The following is a 21,925-nucleotide window of genomic DNA, read 5'->3' on the forward strand; positions in this document are numbered from 1 at the left end:
ACCAATTAGCCTAATCTGCATGTCTTTGAACTGTAGGAGGGAACCCACACGGCATGGGGAAAACATGCAAACAGCGCTAACCACTACACCACCATGCTGAAATGCAAAATAAAACTGAAAATGCCATTCTGTCACGTGTATCTAGATCTTTTTTAAGATTTTTATGTGGCTGGTACTTTTATGTAATGCATCTTTAGATCATCATCCTGATATCAAGTCTAGACAATGATGTGTTTTACCTTTGAGTTGCTGTCTCCATACACACTAGACCGTCCGCTCAATGAGTGAAAAGTAGTATATCGCCTGTTTCTTGTTAGCCCTCTGGGTAAACCTTTCACTCCATCTTCATCCTTTGGGTTATATGCAAATCTCAATCCATACAGACTTAAATATGCTAATACTTTAAATTTGTAAATACTTTCAGTGCTGCTTTGAAAGTGTCGAACATGTAAATCAAGTAGCTCTGCATTCCATGTTTATTTTCCTGTGCTCATGTTCATCACCTGTGAGAGAATGTCATCTATGCTTTCATACACATGTTGAGTAGGATCGACAGAGAAGGTCTGGCACAGCGAGGCCTTTCTTGGTTGTAGCGTTGAAAGCCGAGATGGAACAACAGGACGAGAGGGAGTGGTATTTACAGGTGTGGTATGATTCTATGAATAGGTAAAAACAGACGAAATATAATAGTGTAAATATTTGTTTTGCATTGTTAACAATACTGTATGTTTGCTCTACTTAGTTTAAATTCTTAACTCTAAAGCAAATAGTAAATATCACACATGACTACTGTATTGATTAAAACACACAAGCAGATACTGTAATAAAACTATAATCAATTCTTCAAAGTGTTTTATTTCTCCAACGGTACAGAAATTTAAATACAAAAAATTTATTAGTTGTTATTATTATAGCAACAGTCAATTTTAGGGAATGTTCACCTGAAATTAGGTCTGATTGTCATTTATTTTACAGAACCTATTATATTTATCTAAAACGTTTGTGGACACCTGACTCTTTTTAAAATAATAATTTCATTTATCTTGGACTTGTCCAACTTTGTTAAATTGCATGATATTGGCCGACTTAGACCAAGTCATAATGTGGTTCTTACAATTTCTTTTTCACTGACACTAAGGGCATTTTCACATTAGGTTGTTTTACTTCGTGCCATGCCTGAGTGCAACTGCCCACTCCCCCTAAAACCCCTTAAAACCATTGCAAAGCAAATCAAGGTTAGACTTTCAGCCTCAGCACCCTTCTAACAAAATTATAAATATAATAATTGTTTTTAATACTTGATTGTAAATGATTTGCAATCAACGACTGCCTAGAGTCTAGAAGACGTGGACATTCCTGAATGCTGAGGTTTTCCCTTGAGATGCTTTGTCATTAGTAGCTGACATAGTATACTGACCTTATACCTTATTATAAAATCATTCAAATGCATTGCCACTAAAAGGTACTTTCGCAGTATGTTTTGGGCCATCATCCATTTTTACTGAGAAGCACCATCCTTAGAGTTTTGCAGCATTTAAATGTATCTCAATGGAAAATAGAGCTTGTGACACTTCAAAAATGTACTCTATACTTCTATCAGTAGTTATATCATCAACAAACATGAGTGACCCAGTTCCACTGGCAGCCATGCATGCGTTTGAGAGATAATGTGATATGTGCGGGATCACAAGCCCTTCCTTTACTTCACTATATTCCCATGACGCTTGTACATTCCATACAATCCATAAAAATTATATTTTTATTTATATTACAAAACTGAAAACAGGTATATATATATATATATATATATATATATATATATATATATATATATATATAAACTGCTTACAGTATAACTCAGTTGACCAATTACTTTTGGCCTTGTGAAAATATCAGGAATAATAAGAATAAAATACCATAATACCCAAAGTGTCAGTGCAATATTTCAAAAAGCTATTGAATTAAACCTCAAAGCCTATACTTTAATCATAGATTAAAGAATATATACGGTATATATATACACACATTACATTGTATATATATATATATACATTATTATGTGGTTGTGGACACTACGCAGCATATAATCATCATGTGCAGCTTACTGTGATCTTTCGTTCATTAGGAGAAACATCGGCATATGTCGAACTGTCCACTGTTGCTGTCTCACTGCTCCCGCTTTGCGAAGAGGTTTCTGTATTTTTGATGTCCGAGGCTTCAGTGTGGCCATTTAAATCCTATTTTAAAAAAAGCATGATTAATTTTAAAAATAGGAGGAACAGCACATATGGGGATGCTCTTAGGACAAAAAAACACCTGTGTGTCTGTGTTCTGTGAGAGAAACGTTTTCTTCAGCACCGGAGGTGGTGGCCTGGCAGGAGGTACATTCTTCTACAAAAATTGAAAAACAGGCTATATAAATCCTACGCAAAGGGGATCATATTCAAAAATGTTCCGAAATGAACATAAATATGATAACTTTTTGCCTAAGACACACCTGTGTCTCTGTTCTCTGAGAGAAGGAAGATTTCTTCAACAATAGAGGTGGTGGTGGCCTGGCAGAAGAGGCATCCTTTAGACGAAAAAAAAAAATCAAGTTGTACAAAAATTGGAAAACAGACATTTAAATCCTAAAGAAAGGGTCAATATATTAGTATATTTTAAGTGTTCTAAAAAGGACGCACATATAGATTGTTAAAGAATCGACAAAGTAATTAGTTGTAAATGTAAACTGAAGCCATGTGTGTAAATATAATCTCTCTTTTTTTTGCTTCTTTATTCTGCAATTTGCTTATTATTGTGTCCTTTTCCCCTGATTGAATATTCAATAAAAAATTATTATCAAAAAGGATGCACTTAGGAACGCTTTTAGACAAAGACCCACCTGTGTCTCTGTGCTCTGAGACAGGGAAAGTTTCCTCAGTAATAGAGTCGGTGGGCTGGCAGGACAGACATCCTTTTTTTTAGGTAAAAAAAAAAAAATTAGGTTGTACAAAATTAAAAGCGGACATTTAAATCCTAAATGAAGGTCAATATATTAATATATGTAAAATGTTCCAAAAAGGATGCACATAGGAACGTTTTTAGACAAAGACCCACCTGTGTCTCCGTGCTCTGAGACAGGGAAGATTTCCTCAGTAATGGAGGTAGTGGTGGTCTGGCAGGAGCTGCATCCTTCAGACAAACAAAAAAAAAAAAATCAAGTTTTGCAAACGTGAAAACAGACATTTAAATCCTACACAAAGATCTAAAATATTGCAAAAGAGAACGTCTTTAGACAAAGACCCACCTGTGTCTCCGTGCTCTGAGACAGGGAAGATTTCCTCAGTAATAAAGCTGGTGCCCTGGCAGGAGACGCATCCTGAAAACAGATATTTAAATCCTAAATGAAGGTCAGTATATTAATATATGTAAAATGTTCCAAAAAAGGGTGCACATAGGAATGCTTTCAGATAGACAACGACCTGTGTCTCTGTGCTCTGGGAAAAGGAAGATTTCCTCAGCACTGAAGGTGGTGGTGGTCTGGCAGGAGCTGCAGGAGCTGCATCCTTCAGACATAAAAAAATAAAATAAAAATCAAGTTGTACAAAATTGAACACAAACATTTAAATCCTACACGAAAATCAATATATTAATATACAGTATGTATAATAGTTCAAAAAGGATGTAGATGGGAACACTTTTAGGCAAAGACCCACCTGTGTCTCTGTGCTCTGAGACACGGACGATTTCTTCAGTAATAGAGTTGGTGGCTTGGCAGGAGAAGCATCCTGAAGACAAAAAAAATCAAGTTGTACAAAATTGAAAACAGACATTTAAACCCTGCACAAAGGTCAATATATTATTCACTCACTCACTCACTTATCTTCTATACCGCTTTATCCTGTATTCAGGGTCACGGGGCCCTGGAGCCTATCCCAGGAGGCTTAGGGCACGAGGCAGGGAACACCCTGGACAAGGTGCCAATCCATCGCAGGGCACACACACATACACACACTACTGGCAATTTGGGAACGCCAATTAGCCTAATCTGCAGGTCTTTGGACTGTGGGAGGAAACCCACCAAGCATGGGGAGAACATGCAAACTCCATGCACACAAAGACAGGAATCAGACCAGGCTGGGAATCTAGAGGTGCAAGGCAACAGTGCTAACCAAAACTCCACCGTGCCATCCGTCAATATATTAATACATGTAAAATGTTCCAAAAAGAATGCACATGGGAATGTTTTTAGACAAAGACTCACCTGTGTCTCTGTGCTCTGAGACAGGGAAGATTTCCTCAGTAATAGAGTTGGTGGCCTGGCAGGTGACGCATCCTGCAGACAAAAAAAAAAAAAAAAATCAAGTTTTGCAAAATTGAAAACAGACAATTAAATCTCAAATGTAGGTCAATTTATTACTATGTATAAAATGTTTCAAAAAGAATGCACATGGGAATGTTTTTAGACAAAGACTGACCTGTGTCTCTGTGCTCTGAGACAGGGAAGATTTCCTCAGTAAAGGAGGTAGTGGTGGTCTGGCAGGAGCTGCATCCTTCAGACAAAAAAGACTCAAATTGTGCAAAATTGAAAACAGACATTTAAATCCTACACAAAGATACAAAATATTCCAAAAAAAATAAAAAACGCTTTTGGACAAAGACCTACCTGTGTCTCTGTGCTCTGAGACAGGGAAGATTTCCTCAGTACCAGAGTTGGTGGCCTGGCAGAAGAGGCATCCTTCAGATAAAAATAAAAAATCAAGTTGTACAAAATAAAAAAAAAACATTTATATCCCACACAAAGATCCAAAATATATATATAAAAAAAAAAAAAACGCTTTTAGACAAAGACCTACCTGTGTCTCTGTGCTCTGAGACAGAGACGATTTCCTCAGTACCAGAGTTGGTGGCCTGGCAGAAGAGGCATCCTTCAGATTAAAAAAAAATAATAATAAAAAATCAAGTTTTCAAAATTGAAAACTGACATTTAAATCCGACACAAAGGTCAATATATTAATATATGAAAAATATTCCAAAAAGAATGCACATGGGAACAGTTTCATACAAAGACCCACCTGTGTCCCTGTGCTCTGAGACAGGGAAGATTTTCTCAGTAATGGAGTTGGTGGCCCGGCAGGAGCTGCATCCTACTGACAAAACGACATTCAAATTAAAACTTTGTACGCATTTGAAAAATGTTCCCAAATGAAACTCAGTACCTTGGCTTGCGACTTGTCAGGCAACACGTCTATGTATATGGGAATGTTTTCGCTCTGGGGTGATGAAGTACATATTTCAGGTTCTTCATCTACGTGGGCAAGCCTGGAAAGACGTAAACCTCGTAGCTTCGAGGGGTCAGGAGGCGGTGGACGAGCTGGACATTTAAGCTTGGAACTTTCTTCCTAAACATACAAGTAGGGCAAATTCTACACTGTAAACATTGAGCTACTGTATTCATCAACAATTTACACAATAATTAGGTGAAAACAGAAATACTCACTTGCGACATCCCTTCCTTCCGGATGAAACTTTACCCACCCCCCACTAATACCTTTTTTCTTGTTATCATATATTGCAGAGAAAAGTGCAGTTTTTGATGTCGCACCTCTCTCGAAGCATGTTGCTCACTGCCAGGCTTTCCCGCAAACACATACTTAACTTTACACATGAAGCTGCAGAACCCGTTTCTCGGCATATTTAACGCATGTTGTGTTTTATTGTCATGCTTAGGCTGTCACAACATTTAACCATTCCAAAGTGTTCGGATACTGAATTCAACACACCCTTATAGACGGTCCTTCATTTTTAAATAATTATTAATAATTTCCTGTTATTTCCCCCTTTGGTAAATTACTGGATAGTCCAAGCAGGCAGAAGCAGAACTTGACTATAAAACTATTAGAACAACAGTTTTACACAGGACTTCATACTGAGGCTTCCATAAAAAGAATATTAACTAAAACATGGGTTGAATAAAGAGGGGATGAGGTTAAATAAAGACCTCAAGCCTTCTGAATACATTAGAATGGTGAAATGTTGAAAGGCTGACTGCACCCTATGACTCCTTACCTGATCAGAAATTCTCACACCCATGCTTTAAAAAATACTGGGAACCTTTCCTAGAAACGTGGTGGTTATAATGCTTTTTATCCATTTTCAGGTACATTTTCAGTTAAATTTAAAAACAAAAACGTAGTACATCATCACCTCTTTTGCACTAAGTTAATCAGTTTTAAATGAAAGTCTTCAATTCCATCTAAATGTCCAAACCCTAGCCACTAGATGCAATGCTGATAAAATAGGAAGGTTATGTCTGGTGTAAAAAGCAATTAATGTTAGATGATCTCAACTGCATTCAATATCCCAAGAAAACACTTCTTTAAATACTCAGAAACCTAATTTGCCAGCGGAACAAATATCCTGAACACACATTGATACATTTAAAACCGATAACGTCCCAAAATTCTCAGTCCAGAGGGCAGATTTCCATGCTATATAACGTACTAGTATCTGTCTCAAAAGAAATGTCAGAAAATGGGCCATGGAAGGAGAACCTCTATATGGGCGTTTAATCTGAAACATAACAGAAGAAAAAAAAAATGACTAAACACAAACCATGAACAGCTAAATAACACTGTTACACTATCAGGGGAACATGAGAACATACACTATCAGTCAAAAGCCTGGACACACCTTTTAATTCCATGGTCCTTCTTGATTACTACTTTCTACATTGTAAAACAATGCTGAAGGCATCTAAAAAATGCAAAAATCTCTTTTGAACAGTTAATACTAAGATGTGTCTGCTACTTACCGTATGTTCTGTAAAGCTTTCATAACGGCTCTTAATTGTTTATTACCGAGACTGGTAACTAAACTGCATGTGTTAAACTAAGGGAGGTGGTTGTCAAAATTTCTTACACAGTGTTTATACACTTGAACTTCAACCCAGAGATCTGCCTGATCAGTACAGTATATTTTAAAGCAGAACTTCTCAGAGCTTTATACTGGAAAAGACTGGAAAAAACTCTATTGCACAGGGGTTGAAAAACTCTTGAAAAGATTTGACTCTAGAACCCATTTCTATATGTATTTTATTTCACATCAAGACATACACTGACGGGCCATTTCAGGTTAGGTACCCCTGTTCAAATGCACATTAATGCAACTATCTAATCAGTCAATCGCATGCCAGCAACTTAATGCATTTAGGCATGTAGACACTGCTGAAGTTCAATTCGAGCAGCAGAATAGGGAAGAACGTGACTTTGAGTGTGGTATGGTTGTTGGTGCCATACCAGCTGGTGGGCGTATTTCTGAACCTGAAAAAGAGAAAATATCTAGTGAGGGGCAGATCTGTGGGCAAAAATGTCTTGCTGATGCCAGAAGTCAGAGATGAATGGCCAGCCTGGTTTAAGCTGATAGAAAAGCAACAGTAACTCAAATAACATCTCATTACTGTATGTTATTGCTGAAAACCATCTCTGAATGCACAACATGCCAAACCACAGCGAGCACCAATCCTCTTAGCTAACATCAGGAAACTGAGACTACGACTGCATGGGGTCTTAATAATTGGACAAGAAGATTGGAAAAAATGTTGCCAGGTCTGATGAGTTTTAATTCCTGCTCTGATGGTAGCGTCAGAATTTGTCATTAACATCAAAGCATGGATCCATCCTACCTTCAAGCTGGTGGTGGTGTAATGGTGTGGGGGATATTTCTGTTGCTTACTTTGGGTTCATTAGTACCCAAAGCATCATTTACATGCCACAGCCCACCTGAGTTTTGTTGCTGACCATCTTCATCACTTTAAGACCACATTTAATAACACACCATGATACAAAACTAAAATCTAAAAAAAAAAAAAAAAAAAAACAGATCTAAAACTTTTTTCCTAACATGACAATTTTGCTGAAGAAACCTGTTTAAAGGAAACCAGTTTACTGGCTTTAAATGGCCTCCACAGGCACCAGCTTTTAATCCTCTGTGATGTGGTGGAACAGAAGATCTGCCTCATGGATATGCAGTCAACAAATGTGCAGCAACTGCATGATAGTATCATGCAATATGGGCCAAAAACCCTGTGAAATGTTTCCAGCACTTTGGCTTGAAAAATTAAGCCAGTCAAGGCAAAAGGCAGTTTAACCCAGTAATATCAAGGTGTACATAATGAGGTGGCTTCTGGTGAGTGTAGATGATGTGTTAGATGTTTGATTTTGAGTTGAATTTTCTACACTTACTGTACCCCCACCTCTTTTACCCCTACCTCAGAGAGCTAAGGCACTGACTTATTAATTTGAAGATCGGTTCAATCTCCAGCTCCACAAGGTTGCCATTGTTGGGGACCCCTTGAGCGGCTCTATCTGCTCCAGGGGCGCTGCATCATGGCTACCAGTTATGCTGGAATATGTAAAGAATTTCACTGTGTCGTAATGTACTGTGTATGTGACAAATAAAGGCTTAGCTTAGCATGGCTGAGCCCCAGGGTCATCTTCTATGTACCCCTGGTGTACATGTTTAAAGGTTAATAAAAGCAATGCATGTTTTTTGTACATGTGCACAAACTTGTCTGTGTACATGTACAGTATGTGTGTGTGTGTGTGTGTGTGTGGAAGGGGGGGGGATGGGGTATTTGTACATGTATAAAACAATGTACCTATATTTTAATATACTGTATAATGTTTTTCCCCAACCAAAATGTGTAAGCAAAAAACATGTATGTTTAAGATCTGCAAACCTTATCAAATATGCCCTTAAATCATAGATACAACATGACACACAGCTTTCAGCAAACCATCCAACTAATTTATTTCCAAAAAAACGCGAATAGGGGAAGAAAAAATAATAAAAAAGCGAAACTACATTTCTGGCATGTCTGTCCATCTGACTTCTCGAGAAGTTTTCCTGAAATGCAGAATTCCTTTTTTACATCACTGCACAAGTGTCCACAGTAGTCCATAGTAATATCAAAGATTAGAAAAATATTCCTGCTCAAATTTTTGGAATTCTGCCTCCGTGAAAATGGATTGCTCTTCTTGTTTCTTGACCCGTTTCTCTGGCTGGTGCCGAGACAGGCGCCCTGCGTTCTGCTGCACAATCTAAAACACAGACAGGAAACTATGAGCTTCAATAACTGGATATGCATTTGCTCTGTTTCATGATGCATACTGTAAAAAAACGTTAAGTTTTATTTTAATGTCAAAATTCATTTACTTTCAGTCCGAGTTTAAAACTGAAACACAGTCCCGATGCGGGAATCAGACCTGAACCCTGGAGGTAAAAGGCGACAGTGCTAACCACTATGCCCCTATGCTGCCTGATGTATATCTATATCTACACAAAATGTATTTAAAATATATGCTGCCTAACCAAAAAAAAAAAAGATGCTGTTTCAGAATGGACTGCATCAAACAAAGCAAGCAACGAAGGTGACTTTTGGAATGGCTGCCATTGGGTTAGGAACTCTCCAACACATTATTAAAATCTGCACGAATAATGCTTTACTGTTAACTTTAAAAAAGTGTTTAAAAAAAAGTAACAAATGAACATGAACAGAGATGACTTTGATGATGCAACTTAAACCATTTAAAACATGGCCAAAAGGAATCACATTTATGTTTAACAGTGAAAGTAAGAACATTTCCACGTTAAGTGAAGGTAAGTGCTCCAGAGTGATGGGAGAGTCCCCACTGTACAAGCCTTTGGAGGCGGTGTTATAATCTGGTCAGATCTAGGCACGGCAACATTTAAAATGAAGTCAGATGAAGACCTGATTGTTTAGAATGACCAGGTTATCACATCTTCCCTGATGACACAGGGATATCCAAGAGTGAAATTGTGAAGAGAGATTATGGGAGCATGAATCATTTTCACACACACATTTGACACCACGCTGCGTGCTGTAATCAAAGCTCGGCCAAAATATAAAAATGTTTTTGCATATGAATGATTTGTAAAAACAAAAACTACAAAACAGATATAGCTCAATATATCCGTTAAACAGCTAAAGAGTTAAAGCGTTTCATAAAACATATTCTTAACTAGACTGTATATCAAAGTTTATATAAGTTACAACAGATCCAGGTATGAAATTGTGAAAAATCTAATGCACTGCATATTACATTAAATACCTTATTTGTGCAGGTCTCCTGCATTTTATGGGTGGTTTTTAGGAAGTACTGCAGGTTGGAATCGAGCTGACTTTTCTTCTGCTTCTTTTTGTATTCCTCTGCAATGAGAAAACGAAGCAATTCACAGTTTTAGCCCAAAGTATGATGGATCCACTCTAAGGATATATGCATTTATTACTGTTCAAAGTTAATTGATAATCGCTCACCTAAAGCATTTCTGATCTGTTTGTCTTTGACTGTGGCTTTATTCTTTCTGCTCGTTTTGTGGGCCTGTAGTCGTCGGATCTGCTTCCGAACACCCTGTTTATTGGTACTAATCTGCTCCATCACTGACGCCTTCTTGGTCCTCTTCTTCTTCTGTCCCTTGGTCACATCTTCAAAGTGCGAGAAAGACCATGCAGTTGATTGTTATCTTTTGGAATGTTTCACAGTGACTGAGCATAGCTTCATAAATACTTCAACTGCTTTCGCCAGTGCAAGGTACAGAGACTCATCATAAAAGTACTTACCTGACAAACCCTTTATCATTATAACACCTGATGTCTTCTTATTGATTGTCACATTTTCACACAAACATTGGGTAATTATTATCATCTGACTATTATATTTATTTAAACAAAAAAAAAACCCACACACAAATAGAACATGATCAAAGTTCAGATTGATCAAGGACTGAATGATTGAAAGCAACAACAACAATTTCACACCTAAGATAGCTAGCTAGATAATCCCTAATCTGGTCAGAACTCCAGCTATGCAACCTCGTCTCTAAATCTCATTTGCAGACAGAGAGTTGCTTTCTCATGTGTTTTCTTTCAAATAAATAAATGGATAAATGGAGCTAGCCTCATTCTGATGAGTCAAAAGATCTACATTGCACATGAATTGTGCAACACCACTGGATTAAAAGATCAAGGTACACTTTCATGACTGCAAAACTAGGAACTTTTCCATAGGCTTGGCGTAGTGATAGTGCTTACATGCAGCCTTTTATATACAAATCTACAATGAATGGAAATACTGAAATACATAAATGAGCATGAATACATATATACAAGAGGCGGTCTAGTCAAACCAAAACTTTTAATAGTACACAAAAACAGAAAACAGTTATGAAAATAAAAATTCCTTTTATATCTCTATATAATCCCCTGTTACACTAATGCAATTATTCCAGTGTTTCAATAGTCCTTGGACACCATATCAAGGTAGAAAGTTTTCTCAGTACGCTTGAGCCTTGACCAGACTGCCTTCTTCACCTCTGAAACACCGGCCTCCCACGAACATCTTTAATTACCCAAACATGCAGAAATCATTAGGGGCGAGGACAGGACTGTACACAGGAATATGGCAATAAGTCACAGCCAAAATCCTGTAATGTACAAATGGTTTACCTCGTACGTGCACAGATGCGCACATATCAGATATTTAGCAGGTCGAATATTCACATACACTTCGCCATTATCTAATAGCACTGCCTTTTACTCGAAAAGGCTTGGCATAAAATGATCTCATATTACTTTAGTGGAATTTTTATTCCTTTTAACTAAATTCTTTTCAGGTTATAAGGCCTTATTGGTAGGACACACCCTCAGTTGGAGTGGACAACGACAACTGTCTAAGGGATTCAGACCAGGGCTTTCACTTTGTGGTCTTTAAACCATTTTACAAAGTCTTAGAATGAAAGCGGCATTGGGGGGGTTAGTGGTGGGTTTCTCGGCTGCCAGTTCCCACCAAATGCTCAAATGCTCCATGCACTGGTCTCAGTGATGGAAACAAAACGAAAGTCCAACAACGATTTCGTATGCTTCTGCTTAGAATGTCTGTCCTGGCTGGTGTCTTGATGTTTTACTCCAGTATTTCTTCCTAATCCCATTTCCTTGTAATTTAATCTGTTTTCTGAAGTGCACCAGTCTTTTTCCCTAACAAAACACACTCATTACATGATACTGTTAATGTGTTTTCTGCATAATCTGATTTTCCCCTTCTGTTTTGGCCTACTTGACACTTAACTAAGTGTGGCCTGTTTGTTTACACCTGTGTTTTACACACTACCTCAATGTGTTTGTGTTTTTACACAAAACCTCAATGAACAGTAGAAGCATCTGACATGTATGTGGTACCTAAACTCTTTATTCAAACATTTATTTTACTGTGGCTCAAACCAATAGCTTTTGTTTCTCCTGTTATCTAACCCCAAAAATAAAGATCGAAGCATTGTTGTAAAGTTCACCTATGTGGGGAGAAAAACACCTTTACTCTTCTGTAACTGCCTTTCTTCTTTCTTTCTTTATATACACATTTTGTATGTCTTAGGTTTCTGAGCTACCGTTAGCTAGCTAGCCACTAAAGTTCCAGAATAAAATATACTGTTTACCTTTAAGATCTTCATTAAGCAGTTCAAGTCCCCTTTTTAACACTGAAATCGACATGGTGCAATATTCAGATGGTTATTTAAAGCTGTATAATGTAAATTTGAGTAAAAAAAAAAATCAAACATGTAATTAGCGCTGTACTTCCGCAGCATGTGCCTCATTTGCGTGTTACACTTTTAGAAGTCGTCTAGAAACTACGACAGTGGTGGAAGGTTCCACATAAAAATCTTTGTTATACCTGATGCTAACTCACTCACTCACTCACTCATTGTCATTTCCGCCAAATTCTGTATTCAGGGTCGCGGGGACCTGGAGCCTATCCCAAGAGACTTAGGGCACGAGGCAGTAGGGTACACCAAGGACAGGGTGCCAATCCATCGCAGGGCACACAGGCATAAACACACTAATACACTCATTCACACTGTTCAATCTGGGCAATTTGAGAACGCTAATTAACCTACCTGTCTTTGGACTGTGGAAGGCAACCGGAGTACCCGGAGAAAACCCACCAAACACTGGGAGAACATGTAAACTCCATGCACACAGAGACGGGAATCGAGCCTGGCCGGGACTTGAACCCGGACCCTGGAGGTGCAAGGCGACCTAAGTGCTAACCATGATGCTAACCCACATTAAGCAAAATAAAAATCAATAAATAATTACAATAGTAATAATAATACAATTTATAAATGTTTTAATATTTTATAAAGCCCCTGGGACATTTTAAACCTTAGTAACTTTCTGAGATGTTAAATGACCCTTTGGAAACACAATATAAACTACAAACTATAACAAGCATATTACTACATTACAAAATCTTGAAATGCAAATAAAAGCCTAAAAACCAATCATGACATTTGATTCCATGAACTTGCGCTTCACTGCCCTTACAAACCAATGACGGAGTGGTATCATGCTTTTATAATCCTTAACTTGATTACTTTTTTAATAATATCATACAAAGTGTTTTCCTCTTGTGCCAACAGAGATTACCATTAATTATATTTATAGCCTAAAAAATAATAATAAATTATATAATAAGTAAAGATTGGTGTCGTAATTGAAATCCTTTTCTAGTAATGCTCAAACAGCATTTGCAGGACACCCTTACTCAGAGCATCTGACAATAATGAAACAAGACAAAGGAGTCGATAATAGACTGCAACACAAAACACAAGAGGACCTACCAGGTCCCTGTCATCAATGAGGCTCCAGTAAAGAGAATGCACAGCTTCCAGTACCTCAGTGTTCACATCACTCAAGACCTGTTATGGTAAAAAATGCAGACAACGTCTTTACCAGGCGCTGCAGAAACTTAAGACAGCCATCCAAGGTGCTTAGTAATTTTTACTCCTGCACCACAGAGAGCATCCTGACAGGAAACATTACAACCTGGTTTGGGGACAGACGAGCTCTACAGAGGGTGGTGAGATCTGATGAACGCATCATCTGCACCAAGCTCCCTGACCTCCACTGAATCTACAGCAAGCGGTGCTGGACAAAGGCTAGGAAGATAATGAAGGACCTCAGCCACCCCAACCATGGACCGTTCTCGCTGTTGTAGTCAGGAAAGCACTTCCGCTCCCTGAAGGCCAACACAAAGAGACTGAAGAGGAGCTTCTTCCCGCAGGCTATTCAGGCACTCAACCAGAACAGCACAAATAACTAAACTGATCAGACTTGCTTTTGTTTTCTTTCACACCTGTTTGATGGAGCGAATTACTCGCTACATTGCACATTTGCAGACAACTCAAATGTTGCACATTTGTTGTTTTTGTTTGACACATAAAATCTGGACTCACTTGCACTTTAGAATATGGACAATAATACAGCTGCTGACACCCACATCACTTCAATTATATTTTATTGTACATTTTGTACATCAGGAAATTTGTACATAATTTTTTTTTTTTTAAATTGAAAATCCTATCTTTGGTTTAATTGTAATTTTGTACGGCAATTTTCCCTTTATTGTAATGAAATATTTTTATTCTATCCCATCTTTCTATTTTAGGCAAATAGAAGATTCGAAACTTTACATATTACTACGAAGTTGCCGAGTCATTCTTTTTATTTTAATATGCTAATTCAGAGGGCGGGATTGGTCGCGTCACCTTTTCTTCAATGAACCACGTTGCATTGCCTGTATTTACATAGTAAAGTAGGATAGAGTCGTGTACTTTATGATAAACTTTTGTTTATGTTGTTTGAGCGAATTCTCATTCTAATTGAGCTAAATTCTAAAACCCGATTTGCTGAGTTCCTGCAGAAGAGTCGTTCCCAAACGAACCGATTCACTGGTGAATCATCCAGCACCTGGATTTATATTGAGCTGTCGGGAATTAACGCACCATTACTCCGCGATGTCGATCCACACCAGAGCGCTGGTTACAGCCAAGTGGCTGTCCGAGGCCATGAAGACGCGCGCCGGTGCCAAAGTGCGGCTCCTGGACGCGTCCTGGTACTTACCGAAACTAAAGCGTAACTCCGCGAGCGACTTCAAGAAGCGACACATACCCGGGGCGGCGTATTTCGACCTGGACCGCTGCAGTGACCGGACCTCTCCGCTGGATCACATGCTCCCGCCGGCCGGCACGTTCGCCGAGTACGTCTCGCGCCTTGGGGTGTCCAACGACGCACACGTGGTGGTTTACGACGCGAGCGAGCAGGGCTCGTTTTCCGCGCCGCGCGTCTGGTGGATGTTCCGGGTGTTCGGTCACGGTGCTGTGTCCGTGCTGGACGGAGGCATGAAGCACTGGGAGCAGGAAGGGTACCCGGTGACAGAAAAGCGCGTTAAGCCGGAGCCCACGGACTACCGGGCCACGCCGAACCAGACGTGGGTGAAAACCTACCAGGACATTTTGGAGAATATCGAGACCAAAGAGTTTCAGGTGGTGGACGCGCGCCCTGCGGGGAGATTTAGAGGAAAAGACCCTGAGCCTAGAGACAGTAAGTGTATAAGGATGAGACCATAGGTGTCTAAGAATTGACAGGTAATCTGATGTGTGGCCATGTAGGATATAACTTTACTGACTATCTGTTGTGCAAAACAGGCTTCATGTTCTTTTGATCTTTCTTTCAAGTTTAGCATCAGTAAGGCAAAAGTGAAATTTGATGTTTTAATGACGCTCACCTTTTTAAATTATGACAATCAAGTCAAGATCCTAAGAAGGATTTGTTATTTTATGCAGTGAACTAACTAATTAACACAACATGTACCCAGTTTAAAATCTTAGGTTGACTCAACTTGTAACATAAATATTCAAACCAGTTCATGTAGGATTGGTTGTGTGCTCAATTAATAATATTTCTCCAGGGTTGACTTAGCCCAACTTTTCATCTTCTCAAAAAGGTAAGTTGTCTCCCATTGTAGACCATTGATGTAGTTGTTTGTTTGTTGATTGTTTTTCTTTAACAATACACCTAACAATTAAAACACACAAACTTTATTAAAAAAAAAAATCTTTCAATACTTGTTAAAGTTAAAACAATTAACTGCATCAAACAAGAGAATAAAGGTTCTATTTTGCTAAAAGGTCAGTAAAATACCTTGAAAACACCAGATGTAAAAAAAAAAAAAAAGTGTCCATGGCAACAAGAGTTTGTTTCTTAACATGTGAATCTGAGGAGAGCATGTCTCTCCAAGTCCAATAGAAATAGTTTGGTTTCACTTTAAAGGTGTACGTCCAGTACTTTTAGACTTCAGTGTTAAGAACACAGACCTTATCACTCCTAAAACTACTTGAAGAGAAAAACATAAATAAATTTCTCAGAATATCTAGTTATTATAAAAATAAAAGATATCAATAGAGTGATATACCACCAGAGTCTGTAAAAGACCATGTGATTCCATCTCAGGGAAGTTAAATTGCTGGCTCAACTTAATTTTTTTAGTTTAATCAGCATGTGTCTTCAAAGTTTTCAAGGACACAATGTATTCCATGCTTAACAAATGCCACTGTAAGAAGTTGGGCCAACAATAGAATATTAATTCAGTCAACATTTATCTAGTTGGAGATTTTACAGTGTGGAGTCAAAAAGATGTCTGGTGTCACTTCCTCAATCCATGCCTGCTTGATTGCTTCCTGAAGATCATGTACAGAAATTTGGCACAGGCGCTTGAGAATTCACTTGAGATTTAGCTATTTTTAGACATTTTTGTGTAGAGATGTACACCCCGGCTTCAGAAAATAAAAGTCCTGCAACATATTTGGTCCATCCATTAACTAGGCCAGCTAAATTTAATTAACGCAACAATTCAGTCTGTTTTGTACACAGGGAGAACTATAATATATGGCATATGTTGTCTTAATATTTTTGGCCACTGGGTTACTTTTTGGAAGGCTGGGGGCTCAAACCCTAGCACCGCCAAGCTACCACTGTTGAGCCCTTGAGCAAGGCCTTTGATCAGCTCCAAGGGTAAGGTATCCTGGCTGACCCTGCTCTTTCACCCCAGCTTCCTAAAACTGCTGCTAACTGATATCTTATCTTTCTCCATAAATTGTGCCATATTGGTATAAGCATGAATAGTGCAATCTCTCTCTCTCTCTCTTTCTCTCTCTCTCTCTTGTGTGTACGTGCATGACGTGTGGGTGTGTGTGTAAGAGAGAGAGAGATTGCACTATCCATGCTTATACCAAGATGGCGCAGTTTATCCACTGCAATACAAGCATCTGACTCTGTCCTTTCACTTTTTCTGTCCCTATGCAGATTTTTACTTTCTTTATTATCCCTATATGGTTAAACCTACAGTTACTCTTGTTTTTCTGTTCCATTATTGTCAAAGCCTATACACTTTGGCAATACTGTCTTATTATGATCATGTCAGTGAAGCCTAATTTAAATGAACTGAAATGAGGGAGCGACAGATCCTGAACCTGACTAGCCGGTTAGATTACCATGACTTTGCTTTTTGTTTTTTGTTTTTTTTTACCAACAAGTGATTTTCCAGCTTAACGTGGAAAGGAGTTTCCAGTTTCATCACTCAAAGGTAAAACTGTAACATAAAGTTTCCCAACATGACAGCTTTTTTGGTTTTGACCTTACTTCATTTTATTAACTTATTGACAACAGAGAAAAGAAAATAAGGTAACAATAGCTGTGCTTCATGTTGGGCTTCATCACATGACTCGCTGCCTATTTTCCTATAACCGCATAATTTCCTATACACGTATGACATAATGCTTATTTACAATCTATAAGCAAAGAATTAAACAGGGAAAGAATCTGTCGAGCTCACATCAAAAATGGACTTCTGACTTATAGTGGATCTTCACAATGACTGGAGCTGCACAATATTGCTGAACTACGTTAGTTTTACAAAACAATGAGTTAATTATGAACATTTGCTTTATCTTATATTGTGCATAATTGATCTGCTTGTGGTGCTTGCATCATTTGTCTGAACACAGCATGCATACAGTATGTGCTGTCACAGAGTCCAAAGGTCATATGTCGCAAACTTCTGAGAATACTGTTGTCTGATTAACTTTTACTTTCCAGAATAATGAAAAGCAAATTGCTTTGAAGAATGGATTTTTTTTAATGTGATCCAGTGTGATCCAGTTTTAATATACATTTGTTTTTATTAGTTTTACTGTTGTTGAACCAAAGTTGTTATTAATCTAATAGTTTTAGTAAACCAATAATTATTTTACTATTATGGATATTGTCAGGGATCTGATCATTCTGATTTATACATTTCATTCTCCTCTCCCCAATTTTTATTCTTAACGGCACTATATGAATAAATAAATTGCATTTAATTACTATAAATTCACTAACCTTATGATTTGTGTTTGTGTGACTGTGTGTGTGTATGGCAGACACTGAATCTGGCCACATCCCCGGTTCCATCAATATACCGTTTACATCTTTGTTGGGTCCCTCGGGCTTATTTCTTCCCATGGAGCAGCTGAAGGCACTGTTTCAGCAGGCTGGTGTCGATCTACAGCGTCCATTCTGTGTTACGTGCGGCTCAGCAGTGACGGCGTGTCATGTTGCTCTGGCAGCCCACGTATGTGGGCAGCCGAACGTGAGCATCTACGACGGCGGTTGGTCTGAGTTTTACACACGTGCACCCCCTGAGGACGTCATCTCCGAGGGACGAGGAAAACATTTGTGACAAATGGGAAAAGTGCCCAAAAAAGTCATTAACTCACTTTTTGAACATAAACCCAAAATTAAACCCAAGGGGTTGTGAAAGCTGAAACAACTTTAAAGACCAATCTCTTTTCATATCCGCACCCAAGGGAAGAAGAAAAAAATGATGTTCTTAATATGAATATTGTCTTTCTCAGGAAAAACTAGCCAGTACATTGTCCATGTTGTTTGCTATCTAGCTAGCACTCCAATGAGCTAGCACTATTGCATATATTTCCAGCAATGGGTCAAGAATTACAGAAATATCCTGTGGTTTATATTGGTTTGAATATGCCCTTGTTGACTTTCTTCACACAACTTACCTCAGGAGTGGTGAAGAAGAAAAAATACAGTGTTTTTGGAAAATAGGGAAAAGGTTGCATCATTCTTTCTACGTAGATAGAATGCTAACTTAGTATATTGACCAGTTAGTTTGCTAACTAGCTACCACTACAACTCATAAACACTCATTCCTGTTAACTACATCTCTAGCAATCTGACTAGAGTTACAGAACTCTTCTGTTAGTATTTGCTTTGCTTGAATGCTAAAATTTACCTCAGATAAAGCAGGTATAACGGGGAGCAAAATTTTGTCAAGCAATCCTTGTGACCACTAACAACAACTTCTTTGGCAATTTGTTAAATCTTGTTTTTTTTTTTTATATTGTTTTTATAACTATATAGGATACAAAACAAAATAATGTTCTGGATAGCTATTTTGCTATCTGGCTAGCATTACATTTTACCAGCATTCTAATTAGCTAAATTTCCAGTAGCTTGTCTAACTGTACAGAACAACCTGGAGGATACTGTACATTACTGCTTTTAGTTAACAATCCTCATCTGTACTATTCATGCTACTATATAATGGGAGAAGGGTATAATAGTGTGTGAATGTTTGGCAAAAAGTTGTCCTTTAAATGAAAATAAATTAAATATTTCATCACATTTTGAATATTGTTTTTTTATACTGTAAGTAGATAGAATGCAAAGGGAGACAATTTACAAAAGAACCACCTTGCTAACTTGTCAGCATTTCCAGTAAAGCTTTTGGGCATATGCTTGTAATTCAAGGCTAAAACAACAAAATCTGTGGCAAATTGTATGATCTTCCCATGACTGCTGTCTGGATGGGATACTAAACTAGATACTGCAGTAATTCTGCATTTTGGGATGCTGATATCAGTTGATTATCTTAGAGCTTTGAAGCATTTAAATCGTATTGACTGCTTTAAGAGATACTAGCTACAGAAATAAATGCAATATTCGGCAGATACAATGCATCCCTGTAAATTAGCATGTTTCTTTTTTTTTTAAATACACCATTGAATATAGAGTATATTAAAAATATATCCATTTCTTTTAAAGTTGGGTAAAAGAAAAGTTGATTGGGTAGACATTTACTTCATTGGTTTAGTAAATAGCAGCCCAATTAGCTAACTTTCCAAATAGCAAGTAGGATAAAGTAAGAAACCATTAAAGCCCAGTTATAACCCCAATAATTTTCTGATATTAAAAAACCCAGCTAATGTTTCCACAAATTCTGTACTCGCTTAACAATTAAACCAGATCCCAAACCTCCTGGAAAATTTCTGCTCCCAAAGAAGGGGAGAAGAGGCTGTTAAAGTGTGTTTAAAACACTATCATAACATATCCAAAGGTCTCAGCATGTAGATGTCCTATTACCTGAATGACTTTCGGACTGAATCAGAGTTAATGCTTACCTAATCTATATTTCTCTCTTTCCCTCTCTTCTTTATCTGATTATTTTTCACTTGTGTGATTAAATAATCATGGTGAATATACTGTACTCTTAAGCTGCATTAATTAAATAATAATTAATAAATTTTATAGTACTTCCAAGTTGAATTAAATGAATAAAAAGGAAAGATCATTTATATAAAGTTTATATGAGTATATATGTTTAGGTAATTATAACTTCCAAACATGCTTCCCATATCAAACACTGTCTAAATGGCAGCTGTTGTGACATGAAATGCAATGCCTTCTTATTGAGTGTGCAGTAATTCTGCATTTTGGGATGCCGATAACAGTTGATTATCTTAGAGCTTTGAACCATTTAAATCGTATTGACTGCTTTAAGAGATACTAGCTACAGAAATAAATGCAATATTCGACAGATACAATGCATCCCTGTAAATTTGCATGTTTCTTTTTTTTTAATACACCATTGAATATAGAGTATATTAAAAATATACCCATCTCTTTTAAAGACAAATATTATTTGTACTTTATTAAATAAAATTGTTAGGTTGGTAAGGTACAGTAGTTATACCCCAGTACATACTCCTTAACCCCAAAATGGAATTTACTCTAAACCACTAAAAGTGGAGATTTGCAACAATGTGCTGGTGCATGGTTTGAACCATATGTGCTAAAAAATTAGATATACTAGGTATGCAATATGCAATATACCCTTGGCCCCTTCACCAAACATAAAAAACATACAGTAACCATTTACTCCACTAGGGGGAAACATTTTACCATTCCTGCGTACACTGTTCAGTCATAACTGATAAAGTTGCAAGGTGAGGCCTCCGTGAATCTGAATTCTTTATCCAGCACATCCCACAGATGCATGATCAGATTGAGATCTGGGAAATTTAGTGGGCAAGTCAACACCTTGAACATTTGTCATGTTCTTCAAATCATTCCTGAACAATATTTGTAGTATGACAGGGAACATTAACTGGCTTACAGTGGCCTCTGCCATTAGGAAATTTAAAAGGGTGTACTAGCTATGCAGTAATGGCTAAACTGTTATCAAAGTAATATCCACATAAATGTCAGGACCCATTGTTTTCGCATATATACACAAATGAATCCCATAAACTTGTTGCTTGTTTACTAGTTGTCCTTTTTTTAGATGATTTTTGGTAGGTACTGCTTACCAGGGACACATGAAAAGACCATGATGGGCCAGATGGTCTGTTTATAGATACTGAAGATGGTTCTATTTAGAAATCATAAATATGGCTTGGGATTGCAATGATACAAGCAGTTTTGCTATGAAGGCTTATGATTGCAGTGGCTCTGAACTTAAATTACAGTCTCCATCATTGAACAATGTTGGCATCATGTTACCTAACATAAATTTCCTGTTATACAATGCCACATTCTGCCTTATTGCACATAGGTATAGAAAGGATGCATTCATAGTCACGCGATCTGGTATCACCCAAATGAGGGTGAACTTCCTTTTGAGACTGGGTCCTCTAAAGGTTTGTTTCTCATATCACATCACTGCTGGCTTGTTCAGCCATGCAATAAATC

General features: G+C 37.7%; 2 protein-coding genes across 2 annotated transcripts; one reads left to right on the forward strand and one right to left on the reverse strand.

The window, feature by feature from the left end:
• Positions 1-8,768: 8,768 nt before the first annotated feature.
• On the reverse strand, positions 8,769-12,675 carry rps19bp1 (ribosomal protein S19 binding protein 1). The gene is made up of 4 exons (XM_053497968.1): positions 12,493-12,675; positions 10,322-10,489; positions 10,116-10,213; positions 8,769-9,083 (listed from the first exon to the last, which is right to left on the reverse strand). The coding sequence occupies exons 1-4, from the start codon at positions 12,545-12,547 to the stop codon at positions 8,952-8,954; spliced, it is 453 nt and encodes a 150-aa protein (XP_053353943.1). The 5' UTR covers positions 12,548-12,675; the 3' UTR covers positions 8,769-8,951.
• A 1,977-nt stretch (positions 12,676-14,652) lies between these two features.
• LOC128526277 (3-mercaptopyruvate sulfurtransferase-like) lies at positions 14,653-19,579 on the forward strand. The gene is made up of 2 exons (XM_053497967.1): positions 14,653-15,439; positions 18,316-19,579. The coding sequence occupies exons 1-2, from the start codon at positions 14,854-14,856 to the stop codon at positions 18,612-18,614; spliced, it is 885 nt and encodes a 294-aa protein (XP_053353942.1). The 5' UTR covers positions 14,653-14,853; the 3' UTR covers positions 18,615-19,579.
• Positions 19,580-21,925: the final 2,346 nt, after the last annotated feature.

Source organism: Clarias gariepinus, chromosome 6 (genome assembly GCF_024256425.1).
Source record: "Clarias gariepinus isolate MV-2021 ecotype Netherlands chromosome 6, CGAR_prim_01v2, whole genome shotgun sequence".
Lineage (NCBI taxonomy): Eukaryota > Metazoa > Chordata > Actinopteri > Siluriformes > Clariidae > Clarias > Clarias gariepinus.